Here is a 17,675-nt window from a genome sequence, read left to right as displayed (position 1 = left end):
GACAATGTTTGTGAACGTCTTCTGTGTAAACTTTAAGGCCGTGCCATTGTAAACGGTTAAATGAGAGAACATCTAACAATATTTGGAAAAAGAAGTCCTAGATAGCTTTTTAAATTTCATAATTTTGCCAAGGACCTGGATTTCTTAATATCATTATTCATTATCTTCTCCACACTCAGCTTTCCTCTGCAAGGGTTTTGCTGCTCAAGACACCCATCCCTCTTTCCCTTCCAGATCTAGTGTCAAATGCTCACTATCTGGAGGAAGAAAGCTCTTGAGAGAGAGGAGTTTTCTCCAGGCCAAGGCACTCTCTGCTAGATCCTATATAGGGAGAGGTGATCAAAGGAGATAATTCCTACATTCTCAGGGTGTACATCCCATTGAAAAGTCATGGACACGACAACAGCAAATAAGCCAGAAGATGCGACAAAAATATGCCTTTCCCCCGACCCCTGACCTGTCTACAGATCTCCACGGAGGGAACTTCAGCATAGCACTAAGGGGCTGCCAGCATTTGTTTAGTCCAGTCATCAAACAACAATACACGGAAGAAAAGTTTTTTAAGTTCTCAGCACATTTTTTTGTTTCTATTTCATTTGCAATACCACTGTAAGTTCAGTAAGATGGAAATAAATGAGATTAATATCATTGCCTCCTATCACCCATAAGCCCTCCCCTGCCAAAATGGGCTGTGGGCTAGTGGAAAATGTTGCTGCATTCTGTTTAATAGAATAAAAGTTGTTCTCAAACCCACCTACAGTAAAGTTTCTTATTGGAGTTAAATCGCATGCCTGAGGGTGGGGAAATGCTACAAGGGTCTGCAATAAATCTGGCTTAACATCAAGTGTGGGTCTGCCTCCCCAAACCACCATTCAATGAAAGTTAACTCAATTTCCTACAGTATGGAACCTGTAATCAACTACTGAGGTTGACATCAACTCATATTAGACGTGAATGGAGTCACCTCTGGGGTTGATACAAATCCTAAATTCCCGCATACAGTGATTTAAATAGAATGCTCAACTGTCTGGAACACTTAAAGGGCTAGAACAGGTAACCAGCTTTGCAAAACAGCACAAACTGGCAGAATCCTCTCTATGGCTAAAAATTGCAATTGTGCTTCTAGATTTTGGCAGGGTTTTGCTTGACATTAAGCCTTAATGAAAACTTTTACTTCTGGTCCAATCTGGATGTGGAAGAGAGAAGATAGGAGACCTGTTGGGGACTTGAGTTTTAGGGCACCACATACTAAGCTTACCCAGTCCCAATTTTTAATTGAAAACTGCTTTGTACACATCTCTCTTATTATCTAGAGTCTGCTTCTTACTTCCTGATCATTTCAGGCAATTGTCCTGAAATCAGCAGGCTCCCAGAAGATCTTAGAGGGTCTTCAGATGAGGGTGATAGTCACACTACATCCAATACTGTTTCACCTTTGAGGATTTAAACTACGCCTTTGGCTGGGAACCAGCAGGAACTCTCTTCCCAGGCTCTGTCCAGTGCTTCTCAAGCTTTGACGTGCATAGGACTCAAGCGGGGGATGTTGATAAAATTCGATTCTGACCCAGTAGTCTGGAGAGGGACCTGAGATTCAGCATTTCTGACAAGTTCCTCCTTGATATTCATGCTTTTGTTTTGAGGACTGTCCTTTGAGAACCATGAGGTAGATATTTTCTTTCACAAGGACTCATCCAAGTTAATGGGATATATCAGACGGCCTGAGTAAAGATAGGACCTTACAGAAAACAGGAGGGAGAAACTTATCAGTGGCAGTAGGGTGTACAGTGCTGGTGCGTTTCTTGCCAATTGCCAGTCACATCCTGTGATGAATCTTTCTTCTCCACTGGTGTCCCTCTGGAGAAGGCACAGGTACTTTTGCCACATTTTCTTATGCATTCATCTCTTACTAGCTTTAAAGTCAAGGAATTAAATTGTATTACAGTAACCATCCCCAGACCACTTAACCACTCTAAAATCTAGATTTTAGATTAGAAGCAAAAATAAACTACAAAATAAAAATAAAACCACAGAGGGGCTGGCCCCGTGGCCGAGTGGTTAAGTTCGCACGCTCCACTGCAGGCGGCCCAGTATTTCATTGGTTCGAATCCTGGGCGCGGACATGGCACTGCTCATCAAACCACGCTGAGGCAGCGTCCCACATGCCACAACTAGAAGGACCCACAAAGAAGAATATACAACTATGTACCGGGGGGCTTTGGGGAGAAAAAGTAAAAAATAAAATCTTTAAAAAATAAATAAATAAATAAAATAAAATCACAGAAGATGAAGAAGAGAGACAGCTTACTTAAAGCTGAGAAGGCCAATTTACCAAATATAAAATAACTTCCAAATGTTTAATGTCAGGTCCAACAATCTTACACATATAAATAAGAAGCTGAATCATCAAGTAAAACTCAAGTTCGTCAAGTTAGGAGTGACAAGAGAGGGGACTATAACACATTTCAGAATGTTCATTCGCAGCTACTACCACAACAAAAACAAACAGGAAAATATAAAATATTAGCTATCAATGGGAGTCAATGTCTCTTATTCGGAACATTAATTCTTGTGAGACAAATCATATAGCCAGATTAGAGCAGAACAATTGAGCAATGTGCTACTTTGGGTCCAAATGATTTCTTTGAAAATAACTCTCCTTTATGGGAAAGGTGAGTTAAGTTTCCAAAATTATGTGTTTAAAGGAAAAGGGGTAATATGTTCAAAGGGCCTAAAGGTTTTTTTAAGTGCATTCGATTAAAAAGCTCCTGCAAAACTTAGTCATCAAAACAGCTGCACTGAAAATTTTGTTGAGAAAACGCATTTTGTCATCTGCACAGGAAGTCATTATGTAATGGGGAAAATATGCAGTGACAAAGTACCAAGCAGTTGTGTAGTTCTAAACTCAGTGTCTGACATATTGAAGTGTTTGCATAAATGTGCACCCTAACATCCATTGAGTGTGTCAGCCTTTCTTCGAACAGGAACTGTCATTAAACAGGTTTGTTAAAAACACAATTAACCTTATTGTATGAATGATTGAAGTTACCACTGAGATTTCTCAGAAAACGAATTTTCTGAACTAGTAATCTAAGAGAAGAATAAGACTTTCACTACAATTACGCTTGAAATACTTAGAAGCAGTCAAACAAACCTTAATTTACAATTTAGGGAACTTAACCAATTTAAACACTGCCAAGAAAGGCTAAGAAACCAGACTTCGTCTTTCCAGCGCTTTGGTGATGGCCCATTGCCTGAATTTGAGCAGTATAATCTTGAGAGAGCACACCGTCACTACACCTCTAGAACTCTTTTTTACTGTGAGGAAATATTTTCAAGGAACAGTTAGACCCAATGACATCTTAGCTCTCCTTTCCGTGGTTCCACTGTGTCTCTGGGGCAGAACTCCGCAACAGACTTAAACACTAGCTTTACTGTAATGATTCCCAGGTTATTATTCTGTCATCTTAGAGCATTGTCGGGTCCTGGCATAACTGGCAGACCACATGTGAAATGCCTTTTAAAGATGATTTCAAGGAGCCAACCCGGTGGTGTAGTGGTTAAGTTCTCATGCCTGCTTTGGCAGCCTGGGGTCGTGGGTTCTGATCCCTGGCATGGACCTAGCACCGCTCATCAAGCCACGCTGTGGTGGCATCCCACATAAAATAGAAGAAGATTGGCACAGATGTCAGCTCAGCAGCAATCTTCTTCAAGCAAAAAGAGAAAGATTGGTGACAGATATTAGCTCAGGGCCAATCTTCCTCACCAAAACATAAATAAAATAAAGATGATTTCAAGGAGTATCAAGTTTGCACACCACAACTTCAGTCAACCTTCCTCAGTTTAACAATCTCAGTGTCAAGATACACATACGAGCCTCTCCTTTTCACTGCCACACTTTAAATCATCAGGTATGCTAATAACTTGAGGAGAAGCAATCTCATGTTCTTAAGAAAGCTGCCCAATCACTTAAATTCTGGTGCCAAATCCTACCAATCATACCATTTAATGTTAGTCTTTAACATAGCTAGAGTTTAATTTGTTAATAGCTGTTTTTGATTAATGAAGTTTGTCTCATTTCAAAGTGATTTCAATGCTGAATCTATCATTTTTAGAAAATTTTTAGATACAAATTATACATTTTATATATATTCTACATCTATGTGTACATATATACATAAAGGAGGTCCATAATCTTTTATTATATATGTATGTATGTGTATGTGTATGAATATATATATGTAATGTGTGTGAGTGTGTATGCAGAAAGAACGTGTCCACTGACTTTTAATTGTTGGAAAAGAAGGTCCAAGACATCAAATTGAGCTGAAATAGATTGAAAATAAAGGTGAGAAAAGGTGTGAATTCATTTATTTTTTTTTTCACTACAATGATGCAAAGGTATTCCCTTCGAAATGTTTAACTGACGTAATTCAGACCAAGTTTTAGTGAACTGTCCTTTCTCCCTTATTCCTCCCTACTTTTGTTCCTCCTTAGTAAAAATGAATAAAATAATGGACAAAGACTGGGTCAGACTCTGGAGTGAAACAGATCTAGGGGCAAAGCCCAACTTAACCACTGACCAGCACTAGACTTTGGTCAAGGGCATCCTTCTCCACATCAAATGAGGAGATGATAAACGATAATCACCTTGCAGGTCTATTGTGAGGATTAATGATAGGGATGCAAAGTCCAGGCACCTGGTACATAAAAGGCGCTCACTTCAGAAAAAGTTTCATTTAAAGCAAATCTGGTGCTTTTCCTGGATTTAGGTAAAATTGAGAATAATGAGGATATTTTCCTCGTAGGTATGCTGAAATGTATATCTACTTGGTCACCTAGTACAACACATAAATATATAAATCAATAAAGCTTTCAAAAATACATCGTTTGGGTCTGGAGCAAAGGAAATGACAATTTTTCTTGCTGAATGGTCTTTCACTCAATGTTAAGGTTGATCACTTAATCTTGGAAAATCCAGAAAATTCAACAGCTAAAGCTCTCACCTACACCCTAATTCAGTTCTTTGGGGTCTGTATGGCTCTTTGTGTTACTCTGCAATCTGTTCCACCTGCACCTTAATAGGTGGTCAAGTCATAGCTGAGTCCCAAAACTTCACTTTGGAATGTTCTGGCCTTTTAGGCTCAAAAAGAAAGTGTTTAGATTTAATGGTTTTATGGCCCATCAAATCCTGTGTGGTAACCTCTAATTGCATCCAGGGACAGGAATTTCTTTTAAAATCTTTTTTTTTTTTTGACAGTTTAATAAGAATTTGCTAATACGCTGAGCATTCCTGGAACACATTAGGTGGGTTTTGATTTTTCTCTATTTGAGGTCCCAGCACTCCCTCATGTGGCACTTGTCCACATAACAAGTCAGAAGCAAAAGGATAAATGAAGATTTAATCTTTGTTTTTCTCTTTCTTTTTGACTTCCCATGTTTAAGTGGAGCAAAAAGAGCTCATATAGCTCCATGGAGGATGAAATAAAAATTTATTACAACTACTCTACATAAAACCAGAGAGATTTCCATGATCATGTCCCAAAAGCCTCAGTGGTGTAGCAAGCATTTTGTTAATTGGTTCTTTGAGAAGTTAGAGATGCTCTACTTATCTTGCCAGCTGGAAATTTAACCTCATGAGACTACCTCTTTTATATGCTATTAGCATTTATGTTTATTACTGCTATTTCCTTCAATGTGTTAAATATTTATGGAAATGATTCTGTGTTCATCTCTGAAGATTATATGAAGGACAAAACTTAAAAATCAAAAACCAATCTAATAGAGTTTCAAATGGATGTGGTGTTATATGTAGAGGCAATTATATGACTTCTTATATATTATAACAATTGTCAATTACTAAAGTGTTAACTAAATCATCTACCACAGTAAATCTCTTATTCATAACACAATGCCTGGCAAACTGCTCTCCACTCAGTGTTTCCCAGTTATTTTCCTTCTATCTTAAAAGAGAAGAGTCTTAGGAGTTTTAATTTTTGTTTGTTTAAAATTCAAGCCCATTTATTTATGCTCCTGAATTTTTTACAAAGGTCATATTTCCTAATGAGTTTCATATTCTGTGGCTTATTCCATCTTCTCAAAACTATAGGGATAAAACTATAAAAACATAGAACGTTTTCAATTAATATTCCCAGGACTGTAGCATAGAGCTTGCCTTAGCATTCTTGCTGTAGTTAATGACATTTGGAAATATCAGTAACTGACCAGGATATTATAGACAGCACCGTGTAAGTGATTAATAACCTTGAGCAAGGTATTTAACCTCTCCAAGCCTCAGTTTCCACAACCACAGGAGTTGGAGAAAGATCCTTAGGGCTTTGGGCTCACATATTTTAAGATGGTAGTAAGGGATAGACGGGTTAATACATTTAAATTGACTGGTACACATTCATTACTAAATAAATATCGGTTATCATCATTCTGCACATGACTTTGAAGTATAGCATTTTAAATTTGTCTAGCATTAATTAAACACCTATTTGTGTTTTCGGCAAGATCCAGAGATAAATACATATGTGCTTGCTCTCCGTTATCCCAAGAATGCAGCTATGACACATGAACATCAAATGCACAGATGCTCACTCCACCATCCATGGCCTCCAGGGCTGGCACAGAAGGCAGAAGGTAGAGGAAGGAGGTGAGATTTGAGAAATAGAAGGAAGGGCAGTTCTCTACTTTGAGTGGTCTCTCTTTTTGGATCTGATAGAATTTTAAACAGGGATAAAACCATTTATTTATATACTGAAAAAAAAAATTGTAAAGATCATCCAGCCCTGTTGGGAACTTTCTCATTTTGGTTTTTGAGGGTTCTCATTGTGGAAGATTTTTTTCTTTGTTTTTGTCTTAGCAGAAGAACTCTTTCTTTAAAGAACTATTCTTTTGAACCCCAAAATGCAACACAAGTAGCTGCAGCCTCAATGGCACATCTAACTTCCCCAATCCTTGGGAAGAACCCCAGCCTCCTTGGGACGTGGTAAGCAAACCACCAGTCCTACTTAAGCAGCTCACTTTATCAATGAGGAAATGTAATCCTAGAGAGTGAAAATGACCTGCCACAAGACGTGAAATGAGTTAGTGGTGAATTTCCACATAAATCAGATGTCCCAGCCGGACAGCCCAGGGGACAGTTGGAGCCCACAAAAGTATTTGCTTTGGCCTACACATTGTTGCCCCAAACAGTGTTTTAAAGAATTTTGATTTATTTGCCAACATTTAAAACCAGGAGATTGCACATAAAAATCAAGATTTCTGGCTTCTCTTAAAATTTTGGAAGATTTGGCACCCCTGAATCCACACTCCCTTGGGGCGATAGCTAGCTGGCTCCAAGACATGGCTGCCTCCTTTCCATGGAACCTGCAATCTCAGGTTTGCTACAGTCTCCACCTCTCAGTTTGCATTGTTCTTTTCTTAACTTCATCTCTCTTTGGACATTTACATTACCAACCTGGCCTTTAAAGCCATTTTTTGAGGTTCCTGCATAAAGGTGAAAACAAAAGTATCTTTAGCAAAGTAAAAAGAGCAATTTTCCTTCCCACTAAGATGTAAACAGAGTGTACTTTTCTGAAAGTGAGATTTGATGTGTGGAAGAGAAATATTTAGGGACTTGGACTCTGAGGGGCAAATAAAAAGTGTGCCCCGTTTTGGGAAGCTTTTCCTAGCATTTATCTCGTGTGATCCTCACAAGAACCTCTAGAGGTAAGAGTTCGTATTCAGCTGGGGTGCCAGGTATAGTAGAGAAGTATCCAGGATACTCAGTTACAAATGGTTTGTTGTTTACCTGATCAAGTATAACTGGCTCCCTGTATTTTATTTGCAACTCTCTACTCATTGCCATTTTGAAAATGAAGAAAGAGTATCTCTATTGGTCAGTCTACAAACACACAGCCACGTAAAAAAATAAAGCTGTGTGGTTGGGCTGAGTTCATACCAGGGATGTATCTCATAGTGGTGAGAAGAAAAGCCAAAGGTCTCTTGAAGCAGGGTTCTGTGAAAAAGTGTGAAAACCAACTGGGAAGGTGAAACTGTGGTACTATGGCAACTTCCAGAACTTTCTGGATGCCCATTCTAAGTACTCAGACCAGCCCATTCCCTGGGGATTTGAATGGCCCTCACCTACTCTTACTGATCAGGCTGATAGGGACACTTTCTCCAGAGAGGACTGCTAACTAACCCCTGTCCTCTGAACTTGGCCCCAACTTCTCCTTCTAGCTAGGGCCCAAGGACCTAGAAACAGGAGACTTTGATTAGGGGTCCAGAAAATTAGGAGGATGGGGAAGAAAATTCCACCACAACAATTTCCGTAGATTTCACAAAGTCCCAAAGGATCAAGCTGTCTTGAAAGGATTTCCATCTTTTGAAAGGATAGAGTAAACCAAATATCAGCTGCATAATTCTCATGTCAATTTTCTGAGCTTTTAGAAAAGAAAGCAATCTCTACCAAATATGAATGTTCTTACATTCTTACTTAAATTTGCCTGGGGCTATATGTAACCTTCAGTTAGCTATTGTCTTGGTTCACATTCTTCCAGAAGCCAACAATAAGACAGAGATATGAGCACAAGTTTTTTATTTGGGAATGATCTCAGAGTGAGTGGAAGGAGCAGAAAAGTGAGAGAGGGATGGGAAGGCAGTCAGTGAAGGGTGTGCCCATGGGAAGGTAACAGGGACTCAATTCCATTGGGAAACACAGGGCAACGGTGTTAAAAAATGCTTCAGTTACTCTAATCAAAGAGAGTATTTATCCACCAACACCTGTATCATTGGCTGAGGGGTCCCCTCTCACTCACACATACCCAACCCACTGTTGGGTATGTGTGAGTGAGCTTCTGTCAGCTTCTGTTGCTAGAGAAAATGTCAGGCAAAAAGTTGTGGGATCTGATAGAAATGTTGAGTAACACCGGAATATATCCTGAGCACCAATAGCATCTGCTCCAGGCACACCTCCCTTCCTTCCACATAACTTATCCATCCTACAACCGAAACATACCAACCAAGGAATGCTCCTGGGTATGGGCTGGTCACCATCGACTTTCAGGATTAATCTAAGTATTAAATAGACCATCCATCCATAGGTGGTACTTGGAACATAGAAGTAAACCTTAAGAATGTTGAAATCCTTGAGGAAGGTTTCTACTGTGAATCAAGAATATAAATTTTGATGTCACTGCCCTCACAGGGACCTGACCCTAGATCTTAGATTCTAGAAGGTCGTGGTGCAAGCTCTCATTGCCAGTTCCTCTGTGTCCTCAGTGTCACCACCCTCTCTCCATTCTGCCTGTTCCACCTTATCCAAATGTCTATCAAGCATGTCACTTTCCTGGGGGGGGGGGCCTGTTTTGCATGTCCCTAAAGTGATAATTACTTTTAGGGGATTGTAATGGACAGATGAATGGGCTTCCCCTTATGACATTTTCTGAGATTTTCTAGAAAATAAAAGCAGTACAAGGTGGTTAGGAGCCAAGACTTAAAGCCAGACTGCCAGGGTCTGAATCTCATCTCTATCATTTATGAGTTGCGTGACGCTGGGCAAGTTATCCACCTCTGTGTGCTTCAGCCTCTCATGTGTGAAATGGACTTAAGAATAGAACCTACTTCTTTGGGCAGCTCTCAGGATTCAATGCTTTAACACTTGTAATATGCTTAGAATAGTCCCAAAATACTATTCTAAGCATTTGGTAAATGAATCTAAAGCAAAAAGACTTCACTAGGTATTTAATAAAACCTCGTGGTTAGTGCTGACGGGAAATATCTTGGATCAAATAGTCCTGCCTGGGCTATCAAACTACAGTTTCTAAGCAAACTTTCTTCTCCTCTTTCTTTCCACCCCACCTCCACCAAAAATAAGGAGCACCGATCTTGGAACCTTCAGAAGTGAGGTAGAGAGTAAGTCCTGTCATTTACTAATTACAAAAACCTGCTTGCTCTGGAACTCTAGCCCTTTTCCCACAAAACAGGGACAGAGACACCTGTCAAATATCAAATAAAGCAATATATATAACAATAACTTGCAGGCTCCAGGGTGTTTCACCAAGTGAGCTCTGCTTACTGCCTTCTTTTACTTCCTCCCCTTCATTTCCATTCTCTTCTGGGCCCCTTCTCCATTTTTCTCTCCTCTTTTAAATTTAGTTTTAATTGTTCCCTTCTTACAAAATAATTGAAATGGAATTTTATAAGTATGGACCAAAGACAAGAAGAATATAAAGTTAGAAGTACTTCCATCACTCATACATAAACACTTATAAAATGTAGTCTGCATTCTTTGTCCTTAAAAATAATTGTATGTTAGGACCCTACTATCGTTTGTAACTGCTTTTTAAAATATAATATATTGTAACATCTTTCCATACCATTATACTCTTTCTATGATATGATTTTTTAAAATTTTATCCCATATTTCATGCACCCTATTTTTGGCAAGCAATCTTCAATTATGGGACATTTGGGTGTTTTTTTCCCCAATCTTTCTCCTATTAAAAATAACAAAGGCATGAAAACTCTTGCAGAAAGGTCGTTCCTCAAAATCATAGTTACTTCCTTGGAATTCCTAGAAGAGAATTTACAGCATCACATGGAATCCACATTTTTAAAGCTTTAATACGCAGTGCCAAATCATTTTCTAGAAAGATTATTCTACTTTACACTCTTTCTACCAGTATTTGAAAATGAACATTTCCTTCTAACCTCATGACACTGTATAATCTTAAAATAACAATTGATATTTAGAAAATAAAATATATAGTTATAATTCACATTTATTTAATAATTAGTGAAACTGAACACTTTTCATATGTTTCTTGGTCATTTAGGTTTCTATTTGTGAATTTCCTATTTATATCTTTTTGCGCTTACATCTTTTTATCTACTTTGTGCTGTATGTTATTTAATTATTCAAATATAAGAGTTCTTCACACAGAAAGGACATTTGTAGTCTCATACTTTTTCAATTTTCTTAGGTTACCATTTGCTTTCATTTTTTTAATAGAAATTTGACAGCAGGGATGTTTCATATTTTTATGTGGATGTGTTTGCCTTGTCTTAGTGGATATTGTCTACAGCATGCTTGGGAAGTACTGTCTTATCCCAACTTTAAATAGACAGATACCCATTTAGTATTTCCTTTTTTTTCTTATCCCTACCCATATTTCAGGATTACCATAGACAAATGGCTGGGCCCCAAGGCTACTTATGTGTGTGTGGTCCTGGAGCTAAGGAAGCCCAGGCTCTGACCTGTCTGTCCAGCACCACCTTACTGCGTCATGCTGATGTCCCTGGCAGAATTCTGTGGAAGACATTTCAGGGAGGGAAGTGAATGCATTACAAGATCCTTAATTCTTAGAACTACAATGCTTTACAATAGCATTTAGTTCCTTTCTTTGAGCCTGAATTCCCTGCCCCGCTAAGAATCAAAAACAGTCAGATAGAATTCAGAATCAAATTTTATATGAGTTTCTGAAGCATAATGTTGGGAGATTTATCATTGCACATGCCCTTCCAACTGTTCACAGTTGCTAGGGGATTGGAAAGTCAATAAATTAGCCGTAATAAGGAATGTCTTTACATCATATTTGAATTTCTCATCACTCTCTCCTAAGGCAGTTAGAAATGCTCTATTGGGAATATAACCCATTTGTCAAAACTAATCATGGTCCAAAACCATGGCAGAAAACACAACCAACCAGGTCACTGCATTTGCTCTTTCTCTGTGAGAATCACATGGATTTTGGGAAGCAGGAAAGGCTTTGAAATACGGTAGCCACAAGGTTGAACCCCATCTCTTCTACTACTTAGCTGTATGGCCTTGGGTGAGGTAACTTCTCTGACTTCCATTTACTGAGATGTTGATATTAATACTCATGATATAACTAAAAGCTATTGAGAAAGTACTCTGTGCCAGGCACCGTTTTAAGCACTTTATATGTGTGACCGTTTAATCTTCACAGTAACCCAAGAAGGTAGGTACGAATTTTATCCCCATTTTACAGCTAATGAAACTGTAGCACAAAGAGCATCTTGCCCAGAGTCAAGCAGCTAGAAAATAAAGAAGCAGGGTGTGCAAGAACAGGCATTTTGATGGCAGAGTCAATGAGCTTAACTTTTGTGAGTGCAAAAACACCCAGAGAAGGGTTGGCTTGTTGGCTTCATGCATACAGAGAAAGGAGTCACTAAATGTTAGCTGTCTTCTGTCCCTTTGGGTGAGAACCTTGTTCCTACCTCGCACGGTTGCAAGCTCCCCATCGACATGAGCCATACACTGCATGGCGGTAGCCCCAACGCATATGGGCATGCTGACTGTCTGCCCCAAAACAGAAGTCGACAAGTCTACTTCAGCAACATTCCGGAGCATCCGTGGATACAGCTTCCATCTAGAATTGTTTTTAAAGAAAGGTTTCAGAATTTCAAAAGTATAACCAAAGCTTTGACATTATGCTTTAGCAAAAAAGAGAGACAATATTCTTGAATTTTCCCCATCAAGCAAATTACTTTACAAGCCTAAAGGAAAGGGGACAATTTTAATGTTGGTTAAGATGGAAAGTTAGCAATAAGATAATAATGAATTTATCAAGCCATTGTTCTTAGTAAGGTATAATTAACATATAGTAGAATTCACCCATTCGAGTGTACAGTTTTGTGAGCTTTGACAAATGCACAGTCATGTAACTGCCAAGACAATCAAGATCTAGAATAGTTCAACCATCCTGAAAAACTTCTTCATTGCTTTTGTAGTAAATCCCTCCCCAATCAATTCCCTAACAACCACTGACATATTTGTTTTGTCCCTATAACTTTACTTCACAAGAATATCGTATAAATGGAATCATATCGTATGTAGCCTTTTGAGTCTGGCTTCTTTAACTGGTGGTAATCATTTGAGATTCCTCCATGTTGCTGCATGTATCAATAGTTTGTCCCTTGTGTTTGATGAATAGTATTCGATTGTATGGAGGTACCACAGTTTGTTTATCCATTTCTCAGCTAAGAGACATTTGAAATGGTTCCAGTTTGGAGCAATTATAAATAAAACCACTATAAACATTCACTTAAACGTTTTTGTGTGAACATAGCTTTCATTTCACTTCTCCAAGCCATTTTGAAGATGCTATACAAAGGCAGAGAAGTTAGATTATAGTTTTAAACGATATGCTATGTCTACTTTATCTTTTTATTAATAACAGACAGTAGCTTCAGGCAATTACTTTTAAAATGATAATGTAGTTTCTTCAAAACCCTTAATGTGAATTCTGTATCCATTGAAAAATGATGAGGGAAGATAATGTTTTTGTTGTTTAATTGATCATTTTCCTCAAAAATGTTGTTGGGCAGAGACTGGAGTTTTCGGCTTAAAAAATTTTTGACTCTTGAATATTATTTTAGAAGACTTTTTCTCCAATTCTTCTGTGTAGCAATGAAAATTACCAATAAACCAAGAACCAAAACTTCACTAGTAAAATTTACAGGAGGATTAGTTCTCTTTCCTCTCAGCAAAATTTATATCATCCTATTTGTTCAGGATTATTTTTCTCCTCATTAGTAACTGATTAAAACTGAAGAAATTGAGTCCTATTTTTAGCGAGCACTAAGGCAATCGCGTGTGTGGAGACACACTTATGTACCTAACCAGCATTCAACTTTCATTACCTAGATTTAACTCTGCTTCCAGAAAGATCAAGATTTTTAGTTAATACAGTAAAGTGTGATTTAGTGATGGAGTAACCAAAATAAATCAACTCTCCAAAGTCTTAATTGAAGCCTACTTCCTGTAGCGGAAGAAGAAATTCTGCCTTCATGTTGCTTTGTGGAATAACTAAGGGTCTGTAATCTAACCCTTCCACATATAATAAAGTAAAAATGTCCAGCCCCTGAAAAGCATAATAAAGAAGTTTTACTGTACGATTCCTCTGCAATTCCTTTGAACATCGTAATTGTCATTATTTTCTGACACACCACATGCTCTGCTGCTGGAAGTCTTTTCTTCTCGACTGACCCTCACAGCATGATTCTTTGATCTCTGTTTTGAAAGGGAAGAGGCAGAAGCCTTGAAGAGAGTTTTTATTACCAATCATCTCTAAGTGTGCTATTAGAATGAGAGAAAAAGATTTTAATGGCAGCCGTTGGCGTGCTGGCCTTGAAAGGCATTAATATTTACTTAGAGCTGGAGAAACAATGGAAACTTTTATGAAGAGCACACACAGAGCTGCGGGGCATCAGCTCTGCGTGTGCCTGTGTGTGCCTGTGTGTGCATGTGTGTGTCTATGAGGCAGAAGGGACATTTTTAATGTCCAATTCCCATTTATAGAGCAAGGCTCAATCTATCTCCAGGCAGTAGCTTTACGCTTGTCCACATGGTGGCGCAGTCACTTTAATAACGGTGTATTCCGGCTTCCCCGTACACATTAGCTTCTGTTCTGGGCAGGACAGCACAGAGACTCATCAACCAATGCACAAAACACTTCTATTCGCACAAAAGCAATTTCTACGCAAAAATTAGATGAGATTAATGGAGTGGGAAATGTATGTTCTCTAAAAAGTCCTCCACATTTTGATATTTCCCGAAAAGCAATTACAACTCACCTTGTCGGATACTTCCAATAGCTTTCCAAGCCCCACCAGACCCTACCCCCAATTAGAGTAATTTTTCCACAATCTTACATAAAATAGTAGCTGACTATAACCTTGGACTGTGCTCTTATGGGACCTCCACTTTGGAAAAAGGATATCAAGATTGACAAAACAATTGAACCGATTGAATAATAAACCTTTTTCAAAGGGTGGAAAATGAAGACATCCGAGTAAAGGAAGTGGGGTAAAGGTGGGGATCCTTTAACAGGGCTTTTGATCCACACTTCACATCCAACAAGGGCCTCAAATTTAATTCATCAAAAAAAAAATCAGGTGATATACACACTCCCCAAGAGGGGACCCCTCTGTTGAAGAAAGACACTCACACATCATTCAGCTTAAAAGCCGTGTGCTGTTACTGAATCTCACCAACTGGACACAGTGAATTAATGTTTTATAAGTCCTGCAGTATGATCATATTGCATTCCAATTTCCCCACATTAATTTGTTTACTCAAAGTATTTAAAATATATGTATATATAGATGTAATAGGTATATATGTATACGAAATATACCATAATTTTTGTAATCTTTCTTTACCACCATTCATTTATAATACTATGAGATCTTTCGAACATTTAACTGGATCACTATTAGCCTCTGAGGCACCCTCATAAAGGAAGAAGGAGGGCAAGAATTTAAGTCAGAAGAAAATATAGCATGGTAAGCATATTGAAATTAGTCAAACCATTTTTTGAAGGCTTTGGTGTGTAGATAGGTTTCAAGAAGGCCCATGAACCTCCTGAAATTGTGTGTGGTTGTGTGTGTGTGCAGGTGTGTGTGGAGGTTTGTCAACAGTTTGGATAAAGAAGCCACAGCTTTGAGGTTCAAGATGGAGCGAGGAGGAAGATGGAGGAAGAGGAAGAGGAGGAGAAGAGAAGAGAGCTGGGCTATGAAATCTCTTTCCACGTGAATCTTCAGAAATGAGAGACAATTACAGTGGCTGCTTTTCCTAATGCAAGAGCAAAAAGCAGCTTACCTCCTGTCGTGCAAACTAGCTGAATGATTCCGTGCCATTTACACCTATGAGAAGAGGACTGAAAATGTCACTGGTGAGTTTATATTGCTTCTCAAATATTAAAGTGAGAGAGTGATATCACTTTTATCATGTTATCTAAAAGAAACCACACAAGCTTCCGTGTCAATAGGTGAAGCCTTTCAACAGGAATGAGAAGAGCTTCATTTTCTAATATCATCAGGACTTTTAAACGCCCAAATCGTAGAATTATTTTCCACCCATGATAATTTCCCTAGAAGCCACAAATTCAGGAAAACCATGATTGAGATGGATACATTGAATTCGTGTGTAAGGAAACCAAACAGTACTCTTTTTCAAGTGAACTCCAATCAGGTCAGGCCATGCAAAATGTAGCAAGCTGACGTTGGCTCTGTTCTTGTCATATTTACAAAAGGAAATTATGTTCTTCATTGTGGCTCCATCTGTTTTACCTTATTTGTCCTTTTGTGTTTCATTTTATTTTATTTTTTGGCCACAATCATATTAGAGTCTACCCAGAAATATCTCCAAGCAGCTGCTGTGTCACCTGAGTGAGCCGTGTGCCCAGAACTCCAAAATGTGGTTGTCAGAGCTGAGTGCACAGAGATAAAACCTGTCACTGTGAATGACCTTTGGTGGTACTTGTGGGAGGCGGAGGTGTATAAATTTCCTAAATGTCTGAAATACCCTGACATTGTGTCACAACAGGTTATGTGAGGTTTGGTTGTTTTGCAGTCTTCATTTGAATCAGAGTGAGAGATTTCATCCCATCAATGCAAACCACCGCAACCAGGGCAGAAAATCTATTCTTAGTTCCAAGTGATCACCTCGATGATACAGGGTGAGGAACAAAGGGTCACCCAGAAAGTTTCACAGGAAAAGAAGAATTGAGATGGTAGATAGGCAACAGCCCCTAATGTTTGTTGCAATAAAAACTCAAGTGGTTGATAAATGGCATCAGCCATCCTCCAGAGAAGGTTGATTAATCCATGTTTTTCTCCCCCTTTAAAGCAGAACAAAAGAGAAAGATCACGGGTCATGGAAAAGGTGGCATTGTCAACGCATTCTCCTTGTCTGTGTCCTATCCCTAAGTTACGCAGTACATGCATAGGCTGCAATTACTCACTGGAATACCATGTAATTCACATAAGCCATGAGGCACTTTTCCTGTTCACAGCTTGGAGTCAGCACTGTCTTCTATGGCTCACAAAGTTTCTAGAATTTCTAGGGTCGCTGAAGTGATCCATCTGTTTTGCTGCACCCCTTTGCTCCCTCTTTGAGGCCTCCACTGGGCCAATTATTTTGGGCACATTTTGCATCAGTTGATCCCACCAGCATTTTGGAGGACAAAAGCCAATATGCATTGATTGGAATATAAGCTCCTGTGGATGGGAACTTTCTCATCACTCTATCTTCAGCATGTAGTACAGAGTCTAGCCCATAGAAATGCCAAGTAAGTGTAAGTTAATTAACTAACTAGCGTGGGGTAAAGGGGGTTAAAGGGTGAGTGCGGAAGGCTGTATATAAATGGATTGGGTGGTCACCTGAGCATTGTGACTTAAGGAAGGCAAAGAGACACCAACTCTATAAGCCTGTCAAGGGCCTGAAATTTCCTTGGTTAAAATGATCTATTTGGGTTAAAGTGTTATTTTCAGGAGATTACTAATAGACAAACTCTATTACCTGGTGAACAGAGTTGATATGCGCCCAAAAAGGGGCATCTTCCAAGAGCAGAAAACTTTGAAGGGGCCCAAAATGTTAAATAATGATTGGAAAAGATCATACAGAATTTTAAGCCCCTCCACTCTTAGCCAACTTTTCCTTTCCTGTGGCTCTTCCAGCATTTTTTGATCTCATTTGGGTTCCAGGCAAGATTGAGGCAAAGGCAAGGCTTGAAGAAGTTTGGAGGCGGCCCCACCCTTCACCTCATTCTCAGGCTCCTGCGGGCGAGTCGGTGCTGCTTGCCAGGGAGCACCTTGGCTAAAATGATTTCATTTCCCCTAATTTACACACAGAAAAGTGATTTTGAGAGATTTTGCTCCAG

At 38.9% G+C, this 17,675-nt stretch overlaps 1 protein-coding gene across 2 annotated transcripts in view; it reads right to left on the bottom strand.

Annotated features, from left to right (window-relative positions):
• The window catches only part of HAO1 (hydroxyacid oxidase 1), a 50,686-nt gene that overhangs the window by 31,628 nt on the left and 1,383 nt on the right, over positions 1 to 17,675 (bottom strand). For both annotated transcript variants that reach the window (XM_001493831.6, XM_070247470.1), the window contains exon 2: positions 12,229 to 12,380. In XM_001493831.6, coding sequence (XP_001493881.1) covers positions 12,229 to 12,380 — 152 coding nt within the window. The remainder of the gene's footprint in view (positions 1 to 12,228; positions 12,381 to 17,675) is intronic.

Source organism: Equus caballus, chromosome 22 (assembly GCF_041296265.1).
Source record: "Equus caballus isolate H_3958 breed thoroughbred chromosome 22, TB-T2T, whole genome shotgun sequence".
In the NCBI taxonomy this organism is placed as follows: Eukaryota; Metazoa; Chordata; class Mammalia; order Perissodactyla; family Equidae; genus Equus; species Equus caballus.
This window is presented reverse-complemented; position numbering and strand designations above follow the sequence as displayed.